Raw genomic sequence first — 19,329 nt, forward strand, 5'->3', positions numbered from 1 at the left:
AAAATAAATTGCCTTCAGAATCGATAGGATTGAAGGCCATTAGTATCTTTGTGACGAAAAGATAAAATCTAAATAGAAACAGCATCCCACAGGATGAAATCATCCACTTTAGAACTCTTTTTAGCCATCATATCAGCACCATTACCTTCTCGCGTCAACATACATGAGTAAAATGAGTGACCCTAGGGTCAAATAAAGATAGACAATTAGACCAACGATCACTAGGTTGCATGATAATATAGATGCAGCATAACTTGAGGACCAGCACCAGCGAGTACCATGCCCCCAATAATTTTGTAATTTTTAGTCTTTGAGTTTGAATGAGAACCAGAGTTTCACTAAGATAAGCCCCTAACAAATTTCCATACTCAAGAAACTAAGTAACTTATAATTTAATAGTCAATCCTTCATAGTTCCAAATTTACAACAAAAAAAATTTCAGTAATCTCTCCTTTATTTTTATTTTCTTAATTACGTTTTATTTATTTATTTATTAATTATTATTATTATTATTTTACAGAAAAAAGCTATCAACGATCTTTCATTTGTTTTTCTATTTTTTTCAATTAACTTTTGAACTTTTTTTTTTAACAAAAAAATTATCAATAATATATTTTAACGAGCCATATATATACTATCATAAAAAAATTAAAAATAGTACCTAACGCATGGTACTAAGATAAAAATATTAAGGTAATTAGATGCGTTAAAAGCACACCCGGCATTATCAGATTAATAATGGGTCAAAAAGAAAATATTACTCCGTTTGTCCATTTCTTCTTGCTTCGATCATAAAATAATAACCAGGAAGTTGATTATATTATTTTATCACTCATTGATCTTCGATAGTTTTGAAGAAGTCTTCATTTCTCACTTAATATTTGACAAAAGAGCCAAGAAAGAATTGGGATTGGAGCAACAATGAGTTGTTTCTAGAAAATTAACAGTTACCTAGCTAATTATTATATAATGCAAAATAATATACAATTGGAAAATGAATTTTTAATTATCAAAAGCTCCTATGAATCATCGCTTGAATAACATTTGACATTGCAAATGAAACAAAATTTAGCTATGATCATGACGTTTATTCAACAAAAATAAGCCCTAAAGCCCCATATAAAAGGACGTGAAAATGATTTTGTTTGGAGGAGCAGCAAGCACTAATCTGCAATCATGATGAAAATCTTTTTACTACTTTTGGTTTCTGCCCTTCTTCTAAATCATGCTTCTTCAAGCCCCAGCAATACTGAAACTATCTCCTTCAGTTTCCCTTCATTCGGCCCTCAAAGTTGCAGCAATGGCACCCTAATTTGCATGGGCGCAGGGCGCAGTGACTGCATATAATGGCTACCTAAGCCTTACGTCAGAGCCATTACCTGGCTCAACAAATGTTCCAATATACGAGGTTGGGCGAGTGTTATACCACCATCCTGTGTCAGCGTGACCAAATATGTCCATTGATACCAGTTTCACCTTTAGGATATCACAGTACCCAAATTCTGCTGGTTCTGGAGATGGGATGGCGTTTATTTTTGCACCTGATAGCCTGCCCTCGACAACTTTCAGTTCTGGCTCATTTCTCGGAATCATGGATAAATATTCTCAAGGTAATTTAATAGTTGGTTTTTATTAATTGCTTCATTCCTAATTCTATTTTGATTGTGTTTACTACTAATTATGCGTGTCACAAAACTTAAGCTTTTGAGTCAAGTGGTTAAACTGATTAACATAGCATCAGAACCAAATGTCTTGTAGTTCACGATTAATCAATTTCGGCTCTGGAACTCAGATTAAGATACTCTCTTGATCGGACCTCTCCTGAACTTTTTAAAAATTTCTCTGGCGTATGTCTTTAAATGATAATGAATGAGTATGATTTAACTGTTTGTTTTCATTGAGATATCAGACCGTAAAAGACTTGTATCTATTAGTAGCATTAGACCCTTATTATATGTAGCTAATAGCTTAAGAGTAATTAATTACATGCTGGAAATCGTAGGTACAGATATGCACCAATTAGCCGTGGAGCTGGACACATTTAAGAACGACTTTGATGTGGATGGAAATCATGTTGCTATCGACACAACAAGCATAAGCCAACCAGTTGCCGTGGAGAGTCTTAACAGTACCGGCGTTGACCTCAAAAGTGGAAAAAATATCACGGTCATAATTCAATATAATGGGTCGCAGAATTTGATTTATGTTAATGTGCGTGACACAGACCACCCACCAAAGAACGTTATCAAACAACCTATTAACCTATCGGATATAGTTCCAAGCTCTGTCTATGTCGGATTCACAGCTGCTACTGGGGCTTTAGCCGAAAGTCATCAGCTACTTGAGTGGTCATTGACATCACAGCCATTGCCTCTCAGCGAATGAATGTGGCTCTGTTAAGCTATTTTAAGTTCTTTTAATAATTAAATCACGTAACAATAATAATCATCCTTTTAAGAGGCATGAATTACAAATGATGTAATTTTTATTTTCCTATAAATTTCTCAATGGCTAGCATTTTTTTACTGTACTTTTGTCACTTCACTTATTTATAGGGTAAATTACATTAACTTCTGACACAATAGGATAGGGGAAGCAGAATTACACACGGTCAATTCTTTGACGTATTGTGAAACTAGACATAGTTCTGGGAACAGTCTAAGGCAAACGTGATTAGCTGAAACACAAATTAAAATGAGATTAGATATCGTTCTAATCCAAACAATTCAACAATGTGAGTTTAAAGATAAAGAATCCATAACAAAAAATAAGAGTAACTTTATTAATAAAGGGGGGTAACTTAACAATGACAAGACTTCTTACATATATTAAGGTATATATTAAGGTAAATCTACTAGTAGTTCTATTAACATCCTACATCAATGTCCTTGTTAGATTTTGCCTAAAATTCAAATTAAGTCTATATAATTCTGAATCCATTAACCAGTGCAAATGTGGCTAGACAGTAACAATTATAGATGACATAATCATACCCAATTTTTTTTAACAAAAAAGGTCAACAACCCAATATTATTTAATGACTAATAAAGATTTTGATTCGAATACGCTTAAAAATCCAACTGATTGATTGTGCAAATTACTGATTTTACTTGAAGTTAATGCAAACAACAAGAATTCGTTTGTAAAGTATTTTAATAGTGGGTGTGATTACGAAAGATTAATTTGACTTTACCTTTGTAACGTAGAAAGATTAAATTGTCCACAAAATTATTTAAAATTTCACAATTTTATGCAAAAGACAACATTTCTAAATAACTTATTGATTCCATTTTATCCGTACAAATACGAATCTTTAATTATATAACAATATCTCATGAATATATTGTTGGAAATTATTGAGTTTCATTTATAAGTAGGGTATGCGGGGATGTTTCTGCCACACTATTTTAGTAAATCCACCTCTCTTCTAGAAAATAATGACAGTGAATTCATAATATTTCTTAAAAATATAAATCAATAAAAATTTTATACAGTTAATCGATTGAATCTTTCTATTAATTTTTTTCTTAGATTTCTTTAATTATGTTTGATCATAGACTTTAATGTAAGCTTTATTTTACTATTTTATTATTATGATATAAAATTACTAAATTGCCCTAATAAACATGAGTTATTGTATTTAATAATTGAGGTGTTCAATTTTGTGACTTATAATCTAATAATTTTTAAATGAAATCTAATTTTTATTTTTACCATCCTTACATGTAAATGACATAAAATTTGACGGCCCAATAATTTACATGAGTATTATGCCATAAAGACGCTAGGTTAGTTTAATTAAAGTTTGATAATCATTCTGATAAAGTAGTATTAGAAACAATTAGTTTGGTATAAAATTAGAAAATTATTGAAGTTAAAGCAAATTCTTAGTAGTTTTACCTTATAAGGGTAAAATAGTCAATTAAACTTATGTCAAAGCAATCTTTATAATCAAATATAATAAAAAATATATAAGTTATAAAAAAGTAAATTAAGATAGATTTAATTAATTAACTCTCAAAATTTCTTCTTTATCTGAAAGTTTTTAAAAATAACATGTATTTTTGCAATTATTTTCTAAAAATGTTTACAAAAACTATGGGTGGTGTTATCACCCTTATAAATGTTAAATTTGTCATAAAATAAACATCTAACCTAATATGTTACCATAACATATGTCTTTATGGAAAGTTTGATCTTTCTATGTTATAAGAATGAAATAATCAAATTAAATTTATGTTAATAAAGGTAGTTTATTCGTCAAAGGTCAAAGATGATTAGGGACCTATCGCTAAAAATTTTTGATCGATTTACTGTGAAAACGATTTCTTTATTTGAATTTTTAGAAAAACAATGACTAAGTGGTTTGTGACTACACAAATCATGGAGAAACTATCTCTGCATTTACATAAATATCTTTTTGATAGGAATCACAAGAATGTGACGCTTGTCCAATAACTATTCTGAACCTATGTTGGATAACATCCTCAACACTTTCTCGTAATAAAAAGAAAAAATGAGCAAAGACGTCGTTTAATTGCTTCTGTATTTGTAAAGTCAAACAATAGTATTGACCGTTCATTTGAATGATTCTTTTTCTGTCTGTATTTTCACGTAAGAACCAAACAAGAATCGGAATAAGAATGTGCTATTTCTAGGAAACAGCTACCTAATACAATGCATTTCGCAAAACAATATACAAGTGGGATATGGATTTTTAATTATCCAAAGCTCCTATGAATCATCGCTTGGATAATATTTGGAATTGGCAAATGAAACAAATATTAGCTGGGATCATGACGTTTAATTCGATTGAAATAAACCCCTCCCCTCTATATAATAAGGAAATGAAGATGGAATTCGTTTCAAGTAGTGGTTAGCGGTCATCCTCAACCATGAAGATCTTTGTGCTTCTACTGCTCTCTGACTTTCTCCTTAATCAAGCTTCTTCTCAGACTACCTCCTTCTATTTCCCCTCATTCAGCTCTGAAAGTTGCAACAATGGCAGCCTACTTTGTATGGGTGCGGTGACTGCGTACGATGGGTACCTAAGCCTTTCGTCAGAGCCATTACCTGGCTCACCCAATCAACCGGTGGACGAGGTCGGGCGAGTATTATACCACCAGCCCGTATTAGCATGGCCAAACATTACAATTGTTTCCAGCTTCACGTTTAGGATATCGAAGTATCCAAATTCAACTGACTCTGGAGATGGGATGGCATTTATTTTTGCACCTACTAACGACACCCCATCAGCTCAAAGCTACGGCTCATATCTCGGAATCATGGATGAATTTACCGAAGGTAAATATTTATGTTGCTTCATTCATTGTATTGATAATATTATGAGTCTAATTCACATAGTAGGGGTGGAGCGACGTTTAAAAATCTGGAGTGGCGAAAGTCACTAAGCTAAACTTTTAAGGGATTAAATCTAAACTAATGGACTGGGAAAAAAAATTGTCTTCAAAGTTTTAGTGGCTAGTTTATTAGCATTTAATATATGTACTCTAAAAACTTTTTTTTTAAATCTTTTTTTTGGGCTACAGTGCCAGGGTTCTTGTAATTAATCTTTTCAGTCAAGGTGATCAATTTTTTATAATGTAAGAACCAATTGTCTTGTGGTTTTCAATTAATTAATATTTTTCTTATTTTGTGACCTCATGTCTGGATCCATTTGAAAGGGTATGTTAAAGATGATAAAATATCTCACATAAACTGAAATAAATCATGGGCTGAGATAATAAATTATTTATTAATTCATCATGATCAATCCTTTGAGAATGAGTTAGCCTCTGGCCTCTCATAAAATATTTGATTGTATTACTAATATTAGGCCATTATCTAACCGCTTAGCTTTTTTAGGGAAAGTTGCTAGCAAGCTACCGAAATTTATTTTTAATTTTGCAAACCGTAGGGGAAGATATGCATCAAATAGCGGTGGAGCTAGACGCTTATAAGAACGACTTTGATCTGGATGGAAACCATGTTGCTATTGACATAAAAAGCGTAAGGCAACCAGTTGCACTCGAGAGTCTTAACAGCACTGGTGTTGACCTCAAAAGTGGAAGAAATATCACGGTCCGAATTGAATGTAATGGATGGCAGAATTTGCTTTATGTCAATGTGCACTACGCTGACCACCCACCAAAGAACGTTATCAAACAACCTATCAACATATCGGATATAGTTCCAAGTTCTGTGTATGTCGGATTCACAGCTGCTACTGGGGCTTTTTCAGAAAGTCACCAGCTCCTTGAATGGTCACTCACGTCGCTGCAGTCTGTACGTTAAGCTGTTAATTTTAAGCTCTTTTTATTGAGGAAGTCATAATAATCATCTTTTCGAGGGACATAAATTTCAGGTGTTGTTACTCTTCTTATTTTTCAATTAATAATGTATGTATGTTTGGCTACAATATTGAAAACCGTGGTTGTTATAAATTGGTATTCTCACTTGATCTAATCTCAGATTGTAGTATATATATATATATACATATATATGTAATTTAGAACGAATTTTGACCATATGTGATAAAAAAATACAAATGTGCTCAAAATTTTTAAGTGATCAGAAGAGATTGAACCATTCTACTCTTATTACATTGTCAAATAAATTAATTCTACTTTCATTAACCTTTACGATGGTTGGTAATTAAAATAAATATGCAAGGGATGAATATAACTTTTAAGTGAACAAATAAATGTCTATGGTATAGGCGGGCTTATGTTTTTTTTCTTTTTTTGGCATAAACAGTAGCTTCTTTAGACTAATGGAGTAATTAGCTCAAACTGTAAGGATCACATAAACAATTACCCCAAGATTTATCGAGAAAAATATATAGAATTATATATGTATATATTGCCTACAACGTACAATACTAATCTTAATCTTAAAACACCTCGTTACATAGTATTAGAGCCTTATATTGTATTAAAGTATTATTATCTCATGTTTGGCTCTTCCACCGCATTGCACAAAGAAAATTTTTAATGGAACATTACATCTCAAAAACAAAAAATATTAAAAGAATTTTCTTTGTATTTTCAAAGCACGCACTCTAGTAAATTCTCGTTCTCTCTTCTGTCCTCCATCAGCACGCCATCTTCTGTCTCTCGAACACCACACCATCTTGCTTTGCCACGCCGCACCACAGCTCCACGACGACCGCGTCGAGCCATAGCACAGCTCGACCACCACCTTGCTGCACGAAGCTACGGCTCCATCACCGCCCCGCCATGCCATCTTCTAAATTAGGGCTTGATTTTTGGATGTTTGGGCTTGATTGTTGAGTGTTCTGTATCAATGTTTGAAATGATTGAATTGGTTGTTAGGTAAGGTTTTTTTATCAAGAATTTTTGTAGAATTGGTGTTAAATTTGCTGCAATTTTATTATCAAACTGTATCTCCGTAATCTTGACTGTATTTTTTTCTTATTTCTTTCGATTAAGTATGCATCAAAATTGTTGTTTTAATATATGATAAAAATTAATATAATACAGTGTAGCATCAAACAAACAGCATATTAACATTTCAAATATAGTTTCAAGCTCTGTCTATGTTGGATTCACTGCTGCTACAGGAATCTTCTCTGAAAGTCATCAGTTTCCTGATTGGTCATTCACATCAAAGCCATTGCCATCTTACTGATCTCTCATGAAATGAAAGTGGTTGTTTTTGGCCTTCAAGCCCGTTTAATACTTAATTTAATTAAGTGATCTTAATAATGATTGCTGATCACCCATTTGTGGGACTTGATTTACGGATTGATGATGTTGTAAGTTTAACTATGTGCCACGCGAAATGAATCATATTTGTCATTATATTTGAAAGAATAGTGAATGGCTTTGTTTGGGAAGGAAGAAAATAAAAGAAAAGGAAAAGAAACAGGAAGAATTTGAAATAGAAACTTGTAGAAACTTCTTATTATGTCACAACTTATATTACATAAAAATGATTAGTTACGTATTTATATTACGAGCTATAGCTACTATTCTAAGAATCTGCTATTCACACTTGAGCTTAAGCTGAATGAAAGCTGGCATGAATAACTAACTTCTGCCAAGTCAGCTGAGTGAGCTAATCTGTTGTTCGCAGTCATACAGTAGCTATTGGCTCTGCTTTATATGAAACTAGAAAATAGAACTGCGCTTCACGCGGCTTTGAAAAAAGAATTTCATATTATCCTTTTTTCTTACTTTACACTTGATAAAACTAATAAAAAATATGAATTGATTTTTTTTTAAGATGAGGCAGCCTTATAAAAAACAAAAAAAGCTATTAGCCAGCAATACAAATAAAGAAGCAACGCAAGATAAAGAATAAAATGAGAGAATATATTATAGAGTGATTTTATTCATTCCAATTGTGTGTGTACAGAACAAAAAGATGAGCTCTCCTTTTATAGTTACATAATCACTCCATGAAATTAATGAAAAATTATGGATCATAATTCCTTGTAAGATAGTGGGAGTTATAGGGAAGCAAAAAATTACTAATGAGAGATAGTGGGGAGACTAAGAGATATATATTATGAATATCTACATTTATTTTAATAAATTCATAACACTCCTTGGATATTTATTACAAAGAATATGCATCATTAAAACATTTACATAATTGTTATTGTGAAAAGCCAAATCTAAAAGAAAATTTCTCTATTTATTGGATGATAGAGAATATACCAAGATAAAAAATGGTGATGCCACATCACCTCCTCAAGTCCCAACTTTATATATATATATAGATATATATATAGATATAGATAGCTGATTCACTATTTTTTTTAATTAGAGTTACGGAGAATTTCTTACGTTTAAACTTAAGGACTAATATGTAAAAACTTTCTTTCATTATCATCTTGAAAGATTTAATCTTCTCGCTCAGATACGACTCTAACACTATTAGATGTTTATAAATATGTGAAATTATAAAATTCAATTTCTTGAGGTGTAGCTATGAATGTTTAATTATTTAGTACATAATTTTTATGGTTATTTTTATATGCCTAAGTCCTAACTCAACCCAAAAACTCGTTTAAGAGTTGTGGATTGTCCATACCTTATATACTTAATTCAAGATCAATACTAACCTAACGTGGAATAATATCCTCAATAAATTTTATGGATGAAGATATTCCCTTCTCTTATAAGCTTTTCCCTGAGTAAAATTCAAGCAGTTGATTAGTTATTAATAGTTATTAGAGAAAAATATACCAGTAATTCAACCATAAGCTTGATGACTTACTTTTTAAACTCTGATTTCTTTAACATTTGCGGTTTTTTTTACTATTGCCTTTTGTTTTGAAGTAGACATCTTTGACATCATTAAAATTCTCTATTGCAGGAGGCTGTTGGCTACATTAACACATTGAGTTCCGTAGTCACATTCCCAAATGAAATTTTCATGATGTTATTATAACAATTAATAAGCGCATCAACTGTGGCTAACAAATGTCAAACTAAAATAATAAGAATTTGAGAATGTGGGTTGTCTAAAATTTCAATATCAAGAATTGTGAAATCGGCCAGAAAGTAGAATTTATCTACCTTGACAAGATCATCCTCTATGATTCGTCTAAGGATTTTGACAGATATATCGACTAATTTGAGTGATGCATGAGTGGGTTTCAAGTCTCCTAAACTTGTGTAAAATTAGACTTTAATGATGGAAATACATTCTTTTTTCTTCTGTCTTTGTGTAATTAAACGAAGCTTGTGTACCTCAGCTAAAAATATTAGCGATTTCAATATGTTGTCACAGGTTATGGCACCTAAATAAATTAACAAGCAAAAAAAAGAAGAAAGAAGACATAGAAAGAAGTTGTAAATGTTGGAAAAACAACATATTGAGTTGCTATTTTAAAGTATAATTTTGAATGGATCTTCTTTGACTAAGTAGGTCATAAGTATTCAGATACTCCTGTGAGAGTGTATCAAAATGATATATTTTTATACTGAAAGTGATGCTTAATTTGATGAGAAATTGATACTCAAAGTACACCCATTGACTGCATTGAATAAGAGCAGGAGTTACAAAGATTGTGACGACAATTAGTTACCTAATCAATTCTGAGAATTTATTATTTATACCAACTAATTAAATTCAAAATCTATGAGATTTTGATGGTTAATTAAAAATAGAATTTTTATATGTGGTTAATAAGGCTACGATTACGCTCTGATTTTCAATGATTGTAAACAGAAAGGTTTTGATAAGTGAAAATGTTAACTGAGTGTAAATTGGGAATAATGAGAAATTTAGATTATTTTAAAGTTTTTATATTGTTATATGAATTAAAGAGATAAAACATTGTGGCAAATTAATATTGATAATTCCATTGACTGTATTTTATTTTTTTAATATTGATAAGAAGCGGACTTATAGACTTATTTAGAACAGCTAGGCCTACATTTAAAAAAAAATGTAATAAAAATTGAGCCTGTAAAATGGATTTATTATACTTTACCTTCTGCATCTGTAAAAGATTTGTGAACTGATCCTATGCTGTTTTAGATTCCCAACTTTACAGTTTTTAACATTTTAGGCCCAAAATTTTCAAATTGGCTTTATACTCCTATCAGTAGTAAATAAATAACATACAATAAATCTTACAGCGAAATAATGCCATAAAGTAAGAGCTTTTTACTGATATTTTAGGATTTGAATGGGGTAATTTTTATTAGATAGGTGCAGGAAGAAGATGGTATAGTAGAAGAACCTCTTAGAGTAATATAAGTGTGTCAAAAGCTCATCACCAAATGGACAACCAATGCCTAGCAATTGTCAAAATGTATGTGGCAGCAAGTTGAATTTTGGATGCACCAAAAATTGAGAGGAAAAGATGTCAATGGTAGGCACCGAATGTTTGATAAAAGAAAAAGAAAAAGAAAAAATCAAAGCTCAAAAAATTTAAAGTTTGAAAACTTGAAATTTGCAGCTGTATTGCTTGAAGATTAGAGCCACCTTTTTTACTTTCCAGGTAAAGTTTTGCCTATAAATACAAGCACTCAATTTAGAGCTTGCATCCAATTATGAAGAGAGTCGAGAGTTGTGAGAGAGTTTAGAGGGCTTGAAATTATAAGCTCTTGTTATAGGGATTTGAGAGATTGGGTGTATTGGGGTTTTGGGTAGTGAGCTAAAATACCACAATACTTATAACTCCTTTTCACTAGTAAAATATTTTCTTTCTGTTTTCGCCTGTGGACCTAGGCTAAAAACCGAACTACGTAATTTTCTAGTGTCTTTTTCGTGCTTGTTCTTTATTTCCTTCTAATTTCATTTTAGTTGTGGTCCTGCTTCACACACTAATTTCCTAACAAAGTGGTGGTATTTTTTTTATTATTACAATATAAATATATACAATTAAAATTTCTTTAAGACTCTAGATACGTGTACTTGTAGTACATAAAGATCTACTGAATATTAAAACGCAAGAATCTGAACCATTATTTTTTTGAATCACTGCTGCACTAATATATGGGGGAGGAATCTATCGTTGGGATGAGTCTCGTAAGATTTAGATTAAAGTAATGAGAACCATAGGATTGTAAACCAAAGCATAATACAAGTTGTTTTGAATTTCAAATTTCTCTCACAAGATTAGATGATTGGTCATTTATTGTTCATTTAATATATTTCTTTAAAAATAAAAATTGAACAAAAAAATTCATTGGAAATCGTGTATATATGGTTTTTTCAAAATTTAAGTAATACTTTTATAAATTTGTTTAAAATGTCATTGAGATTATAATAGTGAAAGAACTAAATGATATCATATTGTTTATTACAAATTCAATAATAGATGAAAAGTTTTTGGATGTTATTAGAGCACAGTTTCTTTTCCATTCACTCCTTATCATGTGTATATTTTAACCAATCATGATGATATGTATTGTTAAAGATATAGTTGTAGCTTAGCAAGTTGAGCAGAGTAGCTAGAGTGTGCTGAAGCACGTGTACTAGTATTTAACTTAGCGGAGCGGCTGGTGCATGCTGAAGCTGATGTGTTCAAGTGAAGTTGACGTGTTGAGAAGAATATTATGCAGGAATATTCTGTTGTAACTAATTGCCATGTGGCAAATGCTAATAGGCTGAACTGAATCTAATTTGTTATTAGTTAGAAAAGAGGCTAGTAGAAGTTAACTACTATAAATTGAGCAAAATAAGCTCATTTCTGTATTCGTTCATTTTCTTACTCAATCTAGAAGTTTCCATTTACTTTTCTATCTGATTTTGTAGAAACTAACATAGTTGTTGAAACCATGGGTTGCCACAGGTCCCAAGTTTATGAAGGAGGCAGTGTAGGTACACAAGCACACAACCACTATTTGCCCAATAAGTGGTTGACTTGATGCAAAATATGAATATGATATTCTAATACATAGAAAACTAAATGAACGGTGAGCCTGCACCACTTATTGAAAAGCAGCAGCATGATCAACAACATGAACGGTGAGCTTGTTCTACCTATTGAAAGGTAGCAGCACGATCAACAACGTGATCAGCAAAAAGAAAAAGTCTCGGATTGGCTTATGAAGGTCTTCTCAAGAGGGTCGAGCCAGAAGCCATGCAAGCTAGGTTAATCATAAAGGTGGAGATCTTTAATTAGTGTTGAACTCCAAAAACTTATGTTAGAAGTTAAATGAAAGACACCAATCCATAAGGCATAAGGAAGAAAAGTCTCTTGATGTTTTGGAGTTGAATCCAGAAGGCATGAGTTTTCCTTTAAAGAACTCTCCTGATGTTTTGGAGAAATTCTCAATGGTGTTTTCTAATGAATCCTCTGCAAATTTTTCCTGAGGTATCCTCTTTGGCATTTTTCTTTGAGCATTTCTTAAAGGAGTCATTCATGGTTTTTTCTTGAGGAATACTTTTTGGTATTTTTCTAAGGGAGCTTCTCCTTTTGGTACAAATCTAAGAGTACTTCTACTACCCTGTATTCAAATACTACCCAATCAAAACTAGCCGTTGCTATAAAAGTTTTTTGTAGCGCTCCCCACAAACGACACCCATTGTTTTAGCCATATTTTTATTAAGATTCGATTTGAACCATTAAGTAGTGGCTCTCATTGGATTTAGGTCAAATCCAATTAAAACAAATAAAATTTATTATTTTAAGGGGAGATTAGGTTAGGTTTCGGTTTTATGTGTATTTTCTGATATTTGAGGTAAGAGGTATAACTGAGGTGATCTGCGAGATAAATTGAGGTAATTTGGGAAGTGAGTTGCAGTGTTCTGAGTTTAAAATATTATGGCGAGCCTGTAGACTTCGTGGGAGTTGATTTAGGAAGTTGACGTAAGGAGCTCAAGAGAGCTTCAAGCATAGCTCTAAAAAGCTTAAACAAAAAGTACAATTAATTTAAGAAGTTGACATAAGGTTAACTCCATAGAGCTTGTAGGATAACTTATGTAAACTCATATAAAATATGATTTGGATATCAAAACCATCATAATAAGCAGATAATAAACATAAATAAAAAGAACACAAAGATTTTATGTGGTTTGGTCTGTTAGCCTACATCACATAAGTAGCTTATCTTCAATCCACTATATAAATGAAGTATTAAATGATTTGCTCTACCGTATCAACAAAATCTTGATAAAGGCTATTTATGGTAGATACCAATATGAGGGAAATATAGCTTTTGTGGATTAGAGAGTTTTCTAAGAGAAGAATAATTGAGGAGCTTACTTGAAAGGTGAGGTGGCTAAAATTTTCCATAAAGTATAAAAATGGAAAAAAAAGACAAAGTAACTTCTCAAGAAATCAGATTTGGGGGAAAAAAAAAAGGACATAGGTTGGATAGAGCAAAAGAAAAGAGAGAAAGAGAGCTAGAGATTGAGAGAGCCCCCTCAAGATTGAAACGTCGAGCTCATATAGGAGTATTCCTGAGTGTATATTGGTAATTTTGAACACGTGGCACTCTTTTAATGGTCGACTTCCCTCAAGTGCGATTATTTGAGTGATTTGCCTTGTAGTCCCTAAATGGTGACATCATGAGCTTGGGAGATAAGAAAACCTCAAGCCACCTTTTTGTCTCCACAGCTAGACACGTGGCAACTTCTTAGTTTCGTGGTCTTACTGTTTTCAAGGGTATCAAAGGACAATTGACGTGACCTTTTCTCATTACTTGGCTAGAGAATCTCCCTTTTTATTGGCTCCTCATTCTTAGTCAAAAGAAAGTATTTTTGTTTTGTTTCATAATGGCATGCAATGTTCACATCATGGCCTTAACCAACAAAATCTAACTTCCAATTATACCCTTTGATGTTGAGTATTTTTCCAAAACTATCTTCTTCTTTGAGGGAGCTTATCTCCGAGTTGCCTATGAGGTATACTGTCATTCAGTCAAACGAGCTAACTTCACTTGATTAACTTTTCTTACCATGTGTCACTGAGTTATTGTCCAACATTAGGACCCAGATTTCCTGCAAGCAATTCCAATTCAAACTCCCGACAAACCGCATATTATTATATTCATATAGACTATACACAGTTAATAAAACAAAAAATTGAAACTCTATAGTCACATGTAAATTGTTTTCCATGTATGGATAAATTTTTATTTAATTATTTCCCGTTTAATTTTCCACCAATCATATCCATTAATTGCTAAGTGAAAGTTATGAGGAGGGATTTTAATTCGTCTGACGAAACGAAAGAGGAAAATGGGAAAAAAAAGAAAAATAAAGAATCCAGTTCAAATCTGCAACGCAATCAATATAAGCTGAGCATGGCACGCAATTAAGTCACAAATACTTGTAGAATCCATACATATATAACACAAATATCATTTCTACACAAGTACACATCTTACATAGCAAGCCAACAATATTAATCTTAGTCGCCGCTATCATTATTAGCTGATCTTATTTTAATTATCCCCTGAATTTATTCAACATGTACAAACCATGTCCCTTTATTGATAATTCTTTATTGTTATGTGACATGGCTTCCAAGGGCTAGTTCTAGATATATGACTTTACCAGGTATTGCTTCCTGGGAGAATAAGAAGGCAATGGGAATGTTGTGAAGGTCCAATCAAGCAACTGATGGCTTTCTGATAATTCCCCTGTAGCTGCAGTGAAGCCAACATAGACTGAGCTTGGAACTGTTTCAGACATGATAATAGGTTTTTCCATACTTTTCTGAAGTTGATCCCCCGAATATGCCATATAAACATAGAGCATTTTTGTCAATCCGTCGTAATAAATTTGAACCTTGATCGGCCTTCCACTTTTGAGATTAATGCCAGCACTGGATAGACTCTTATGACATGTTTGGTTTAAATAAATATAAGGAGAGAAGAGGAAATAAAAAAGAGAAAAAAAGGTGAATTTCGTGTCCAACCAAACAATGAAAATGAGATTGACACTCTTTTTTATTTATTTTCTCTCTTCCTCTTTCCTTTCTATTCCTCTCGTCTCCTACCATTTCTTCCACCCAAACATGCACTTAGTTGCAACTGATTCTGCGCTTGTTGTGTCTAAGCCGATATGGTTTGTATCTGGATCAAACGGGTTCTTGTAAGTGTCCATCTCCACGGCTAATAGCGAAACTTTGACACCTACATAATTTGCATGATTAGATGTAAGTTTTCTAGAAGATCGTTTGTCTCTCTGATATTCCTTATAATATTGATCATACCTTTTAAAGAACTACTGAACAGTCCAAGATATTCGCCATAACTGTCGTCTGGGAAGGCTTGTTATCGGGTGCAAGAACAAACGTCATGCCATCTGCAGAACCGGCTTTTGATTGCGGGTACGGTGAACTCTTAATGGTGACCATGCAAGCACAGGCTGGCTGTATAACACCCGTCCAACCTTGTGTAGCGGCAGCTTTGGTCCAGAGGATGAATTGGATGGGATGGGTTCGGATGTGAGGCTCAAGTAGCCTTGATATGGAGTCACTGCTCCAGTGCAAATTAGGTCGCCATGGCTACAACTTTGCGGGTTGAATGAGGAAAATGAGAAGCTTACAGGTTCTTCCATAGGGATTGAAAAAGCTCGGCGAAGTAAAATTGAGAGCAGTACTGGGAAAATCATTTTGTTTGGGACTTTAAGTTGAGGGCCACTACTTGAATCGCATCGCTCAGCTTCGTATGTACTTATATACTGGGGTTAGGACCTATTTTTGTTTGTGTTCGGCGATATTTTAAATAAGCTGTGGTTAATCGACAATGTAAAAAAAAATAGGTCTCTTGTTCCATCATTACAATCTTCATCGTATTTCTTCTTGGAATACTTACAATTTTTCTTCTTTTTTTTTTTTTAACATCAATTCTATCTCTATCAGAATCTTGCTACTCAACCGATCTTGAATTTTTTTTTTTTTGGTTAAATCATGATGGTTGATGTCTTGGTCAACAAATGGATTCTCATGATGGGAGTGGTCATCATTTAATACACAAAAATCTAATAACTGAATAAAAAATTTTAGCTCAGTCACCATCAAAAGATATTGTAAATCAAAAAGTGAATATGAAAATAACAACCTCAACAACAACAACAATAATAATAATTGTTAACTTAAGCAGTTATTAATAATTGTTAACTGTTTTAATCTGCAATTGAGCAAAACAAGATGAGGTGATGTGGTGCACTGAAGATGAGCTTTAATCTAAAGATAATCAGATTACGAGCTTTCCAAATTTCATAAAAGAGAAAAGGAGCTCCAAGCATCAAAATATTAAAACTTGAGAAGGGAATCGCTTGGAAGTGATAATCATCCATGAGTCCGTGGTGGAGTCAGGAACAAACTAAGATAGACAAAAATAAGAGAATCATCTATTGATCTCTGCCTTTCTTCTATTTCCCCACATTTAGCCCTGCAAGTTCCAACAATGGCGGCCTGATTTGCACGGGTGCAGTGACCGCATACAAAGGCTACCTAAGCCTTACATCAGAGCCATTTCCTGGCTCACCAGATCCGCCGCTAGACAAGGTCGGGCGAGTATTATACCACCACCCTGTGTTAGCATGGCCAGCTTCAATTACCACCATTTTCACCATTAGGATATCAAAGTACTCAAATTCAACTGATGATTCTGGTGATGGGATGACATTTATTTTTGCACCTAATAGCAATCCTCTACCATTTAGTAGCTATGGCTCAAATCTTATGTGAGTTCTGCTATTCTAAGAATTGGATTTAAAATCTTATAAAAAAATTAAAAAAAGCTGAATTTAAAATAAGAGAGAAAAAGCTTAATTTCGTCCAATAAGACACAGGTTTTGGTCATTTTCCCTTTAGTCTTTAGACTTCTGGAGCTTGAGCTCGATTTTTGTGACATTGGCCCCCATCTACTCGCGTTTATATATATATCTGCAGTCAAAAAATTTATTTATTTATTTGTTTTTGAATTTTACTCCCGCCACACAGGGGAGTACAAAAATATATTTCCAGTTGTACAAATTGTAGGTGAAAATACTCAGCAATTAGCCGTGGAGCTGGACACTTGTGAGAACGACTTTGATCTGGACGGAAACCGTGTTGGAATTAACACAACAAGCGCAAGCGAACCAGTTGCAGCTAAGAGTCTCTGTACTTCTGGCGTTGAACTAAAAAGTGGAAGAAAGTTAACGGTTATAATTCGCTATAATGGATCGAAGAAATCGCTTTATGTCTATGTGCACTATGTTGGCAACCCATCGAAGAAAATCCTCAAACAACATATTGACATTTCAAATATAGTTCCAAGCTCTATCTGTCGGATTCACTGCTAATACAGAGGAACCGTCTCTGAAACTTGAAAGCCATTAGGTTCTTGATTGGTCGTTCACATCAAAGCCATTGCCGTCTCAGTCATCTCTCAGAGAATGAAACTGCGGCCCATCTCAAGCTCTTTCAATAATGAGTACTGATCACCCGTTCGTGGACATGATTTACAGATTGATAATGTTGAAATTTTTAATATGTGCTGAAACGTAGAGCTGGCAAAATTTGACACGACCCGATTACCCGACACGAACACGACATAAATAAATAGGTATGGGTCGTTAAATTTAACACGATTATTAAATGGGTCGGGTCCGGGTCAACACGATTTTTTTCCGTGTCGGGTTAGGGTGAAAATTCTTGACCCATTTACCCGATCAATGACCCGATTGTATTTTCTATTTTAAAAAAATTTACATATTCTTATCATTAAAACTCAAATATTAGAGATGATTTTCTTTTTTTTTAAAAGGGTGAATATAAATACAATGTTTTATTTATAAAATTTTAAATACATTTAGAGCTTCAATAGTGTAAATGTATAAAAATTGATAGACATGTATATTTTATAATATTGATATATAATATTATATATATATAATATTAAAACCTCAATAGTGTAAATGTGTAATATATTGGTAGATATGTATATTTTATAATATCGAGAAATTATGTATGTATGTATGTACGTATGTATGTACATACGTATGTATGATATTGTGTAAATATTTGATGTAACTTTTGTTCAATATATAGATATTAAACGGGTTATTGGGTAACCCGATTATTTTTCCGTGTCGGGTTTGGGTTTCAATATTTTGACACGATTATTAAATGGGTCGGGTTTGGGTCGATCTAAATTTGACACGACACGAAACTGAAAGGACACGAACACGACCCGATGACCCGTTTTGCCAGCTCTACTGAAACGTACTCAATTTCAATCCTCTTTTAATAATTAAGTCATAACTAATGAATCATACTTCATTAATTAGAGTAATACCCAAATCTTTAAGTTTGGTATTTCTTTTTATTTTATTTTAATTACAGTTTAATAACCATCCAACTCTCACCCCTTTTATGTCAGTAGGTTTTGAACTCTAAACCTCAAACCTCTTATTTTCACTCAAAAGACTTTTACCAACTAAACTAACTGACATAATTAACAAAATCTTTGCATTTAAACCATAGGAACTAAGATATAAAAACGCAATTTTCTTTCATTATCATCATCTTTGAAGATTTTAAGTTGTCCCTCAAGATATGACTCTAATGCTATTAGATATTTATTAATTCATGAAAGAGTGATATTGTGCTTACTTAGTTAAAATACTTAGTTTATATTCTAATTGATGTGTCACCAGTAAAATTTAATTTACACTTGTTTGATTTTACATATATTTTTTAGGGATAATTTTATGAAAAATGATATTCCCCTTTGATTTAATCTTCTCTCAAGTAAAATTTACTATGTTATTGAGTCGTAATAAAAATATAATATTTGTGTACTCTGGCACACACTAGTATTAAATGATGAGGAGAATACTTTCAATTTATCCAAAACTTTTACTGTTATATTAAGAAAGAATGATACTTTCCTTAATGTT

At 32.7% G+C, this 19,329-nt stretch overlaps 2 protein-coding genes across 2 annotated transcripts; both read left to right on the forward strand.

Moving 5' to 3' along the window:
- Positions 1 to 1,453: 1,453 nt before the first annotated feature.
- LOC107177626 (leucoagglutinating phytohemagglutinin-like) lies at positions 1,454 to 2,385 on the forward strand. Its single transcript, XM_015531690.1, has 2 exons — positions 1,454 to 1,610; positions 2,003 to 2,385. Exons 1-2 carry the CDS (start codon positions 1,454 to 1,456, stop codon positions 2,383 to 2,385), a joined length of 540 nt encoding a protein of 179 aa, XP_015387176.1.
- A 2,501-nt stretch (positions 2,386 to 4,886) lies between these two features.
- Positions 4,887 to 6,420, forward strand: LOC107177625 (truncated lectin 2-like). Its single transcript, XM_015531689.2, has 2 exons — positions 4,887 to 5,304; positions 5,918 to 6,420. Exons 1-2 carry the CDS (start codon positions 4,896 to 4,898, stop codon positions 6,292 to 6,294), a joined length of 786 nt encoding a protein of 261 aa, XP_015387175.1. The 5' UTR covers positions 4,887 to 4,895; the 3' UTR covers positions 6,295 to 6,420.
- The last annotated feature ends 12,909 nt before the right edge of the window (positions 6,421 to 19,329 follow it).

Source organism: Citrus sinensis, chromosome 1 (genome assembly GCF_022201045.2).
Source record: "Citrus sinensis cultivar Valencia sweet orange chromosome 1, DVS_A1.0, whole genome shotgun sequence".
Taxonomy (NCBI): domain Eukaryota; kingdom Viridiplantae; phylum Streptophyta; class Magnoliopsida; order Sapindales; family Rutaceae; genus Citrus; species Citrus sinensis.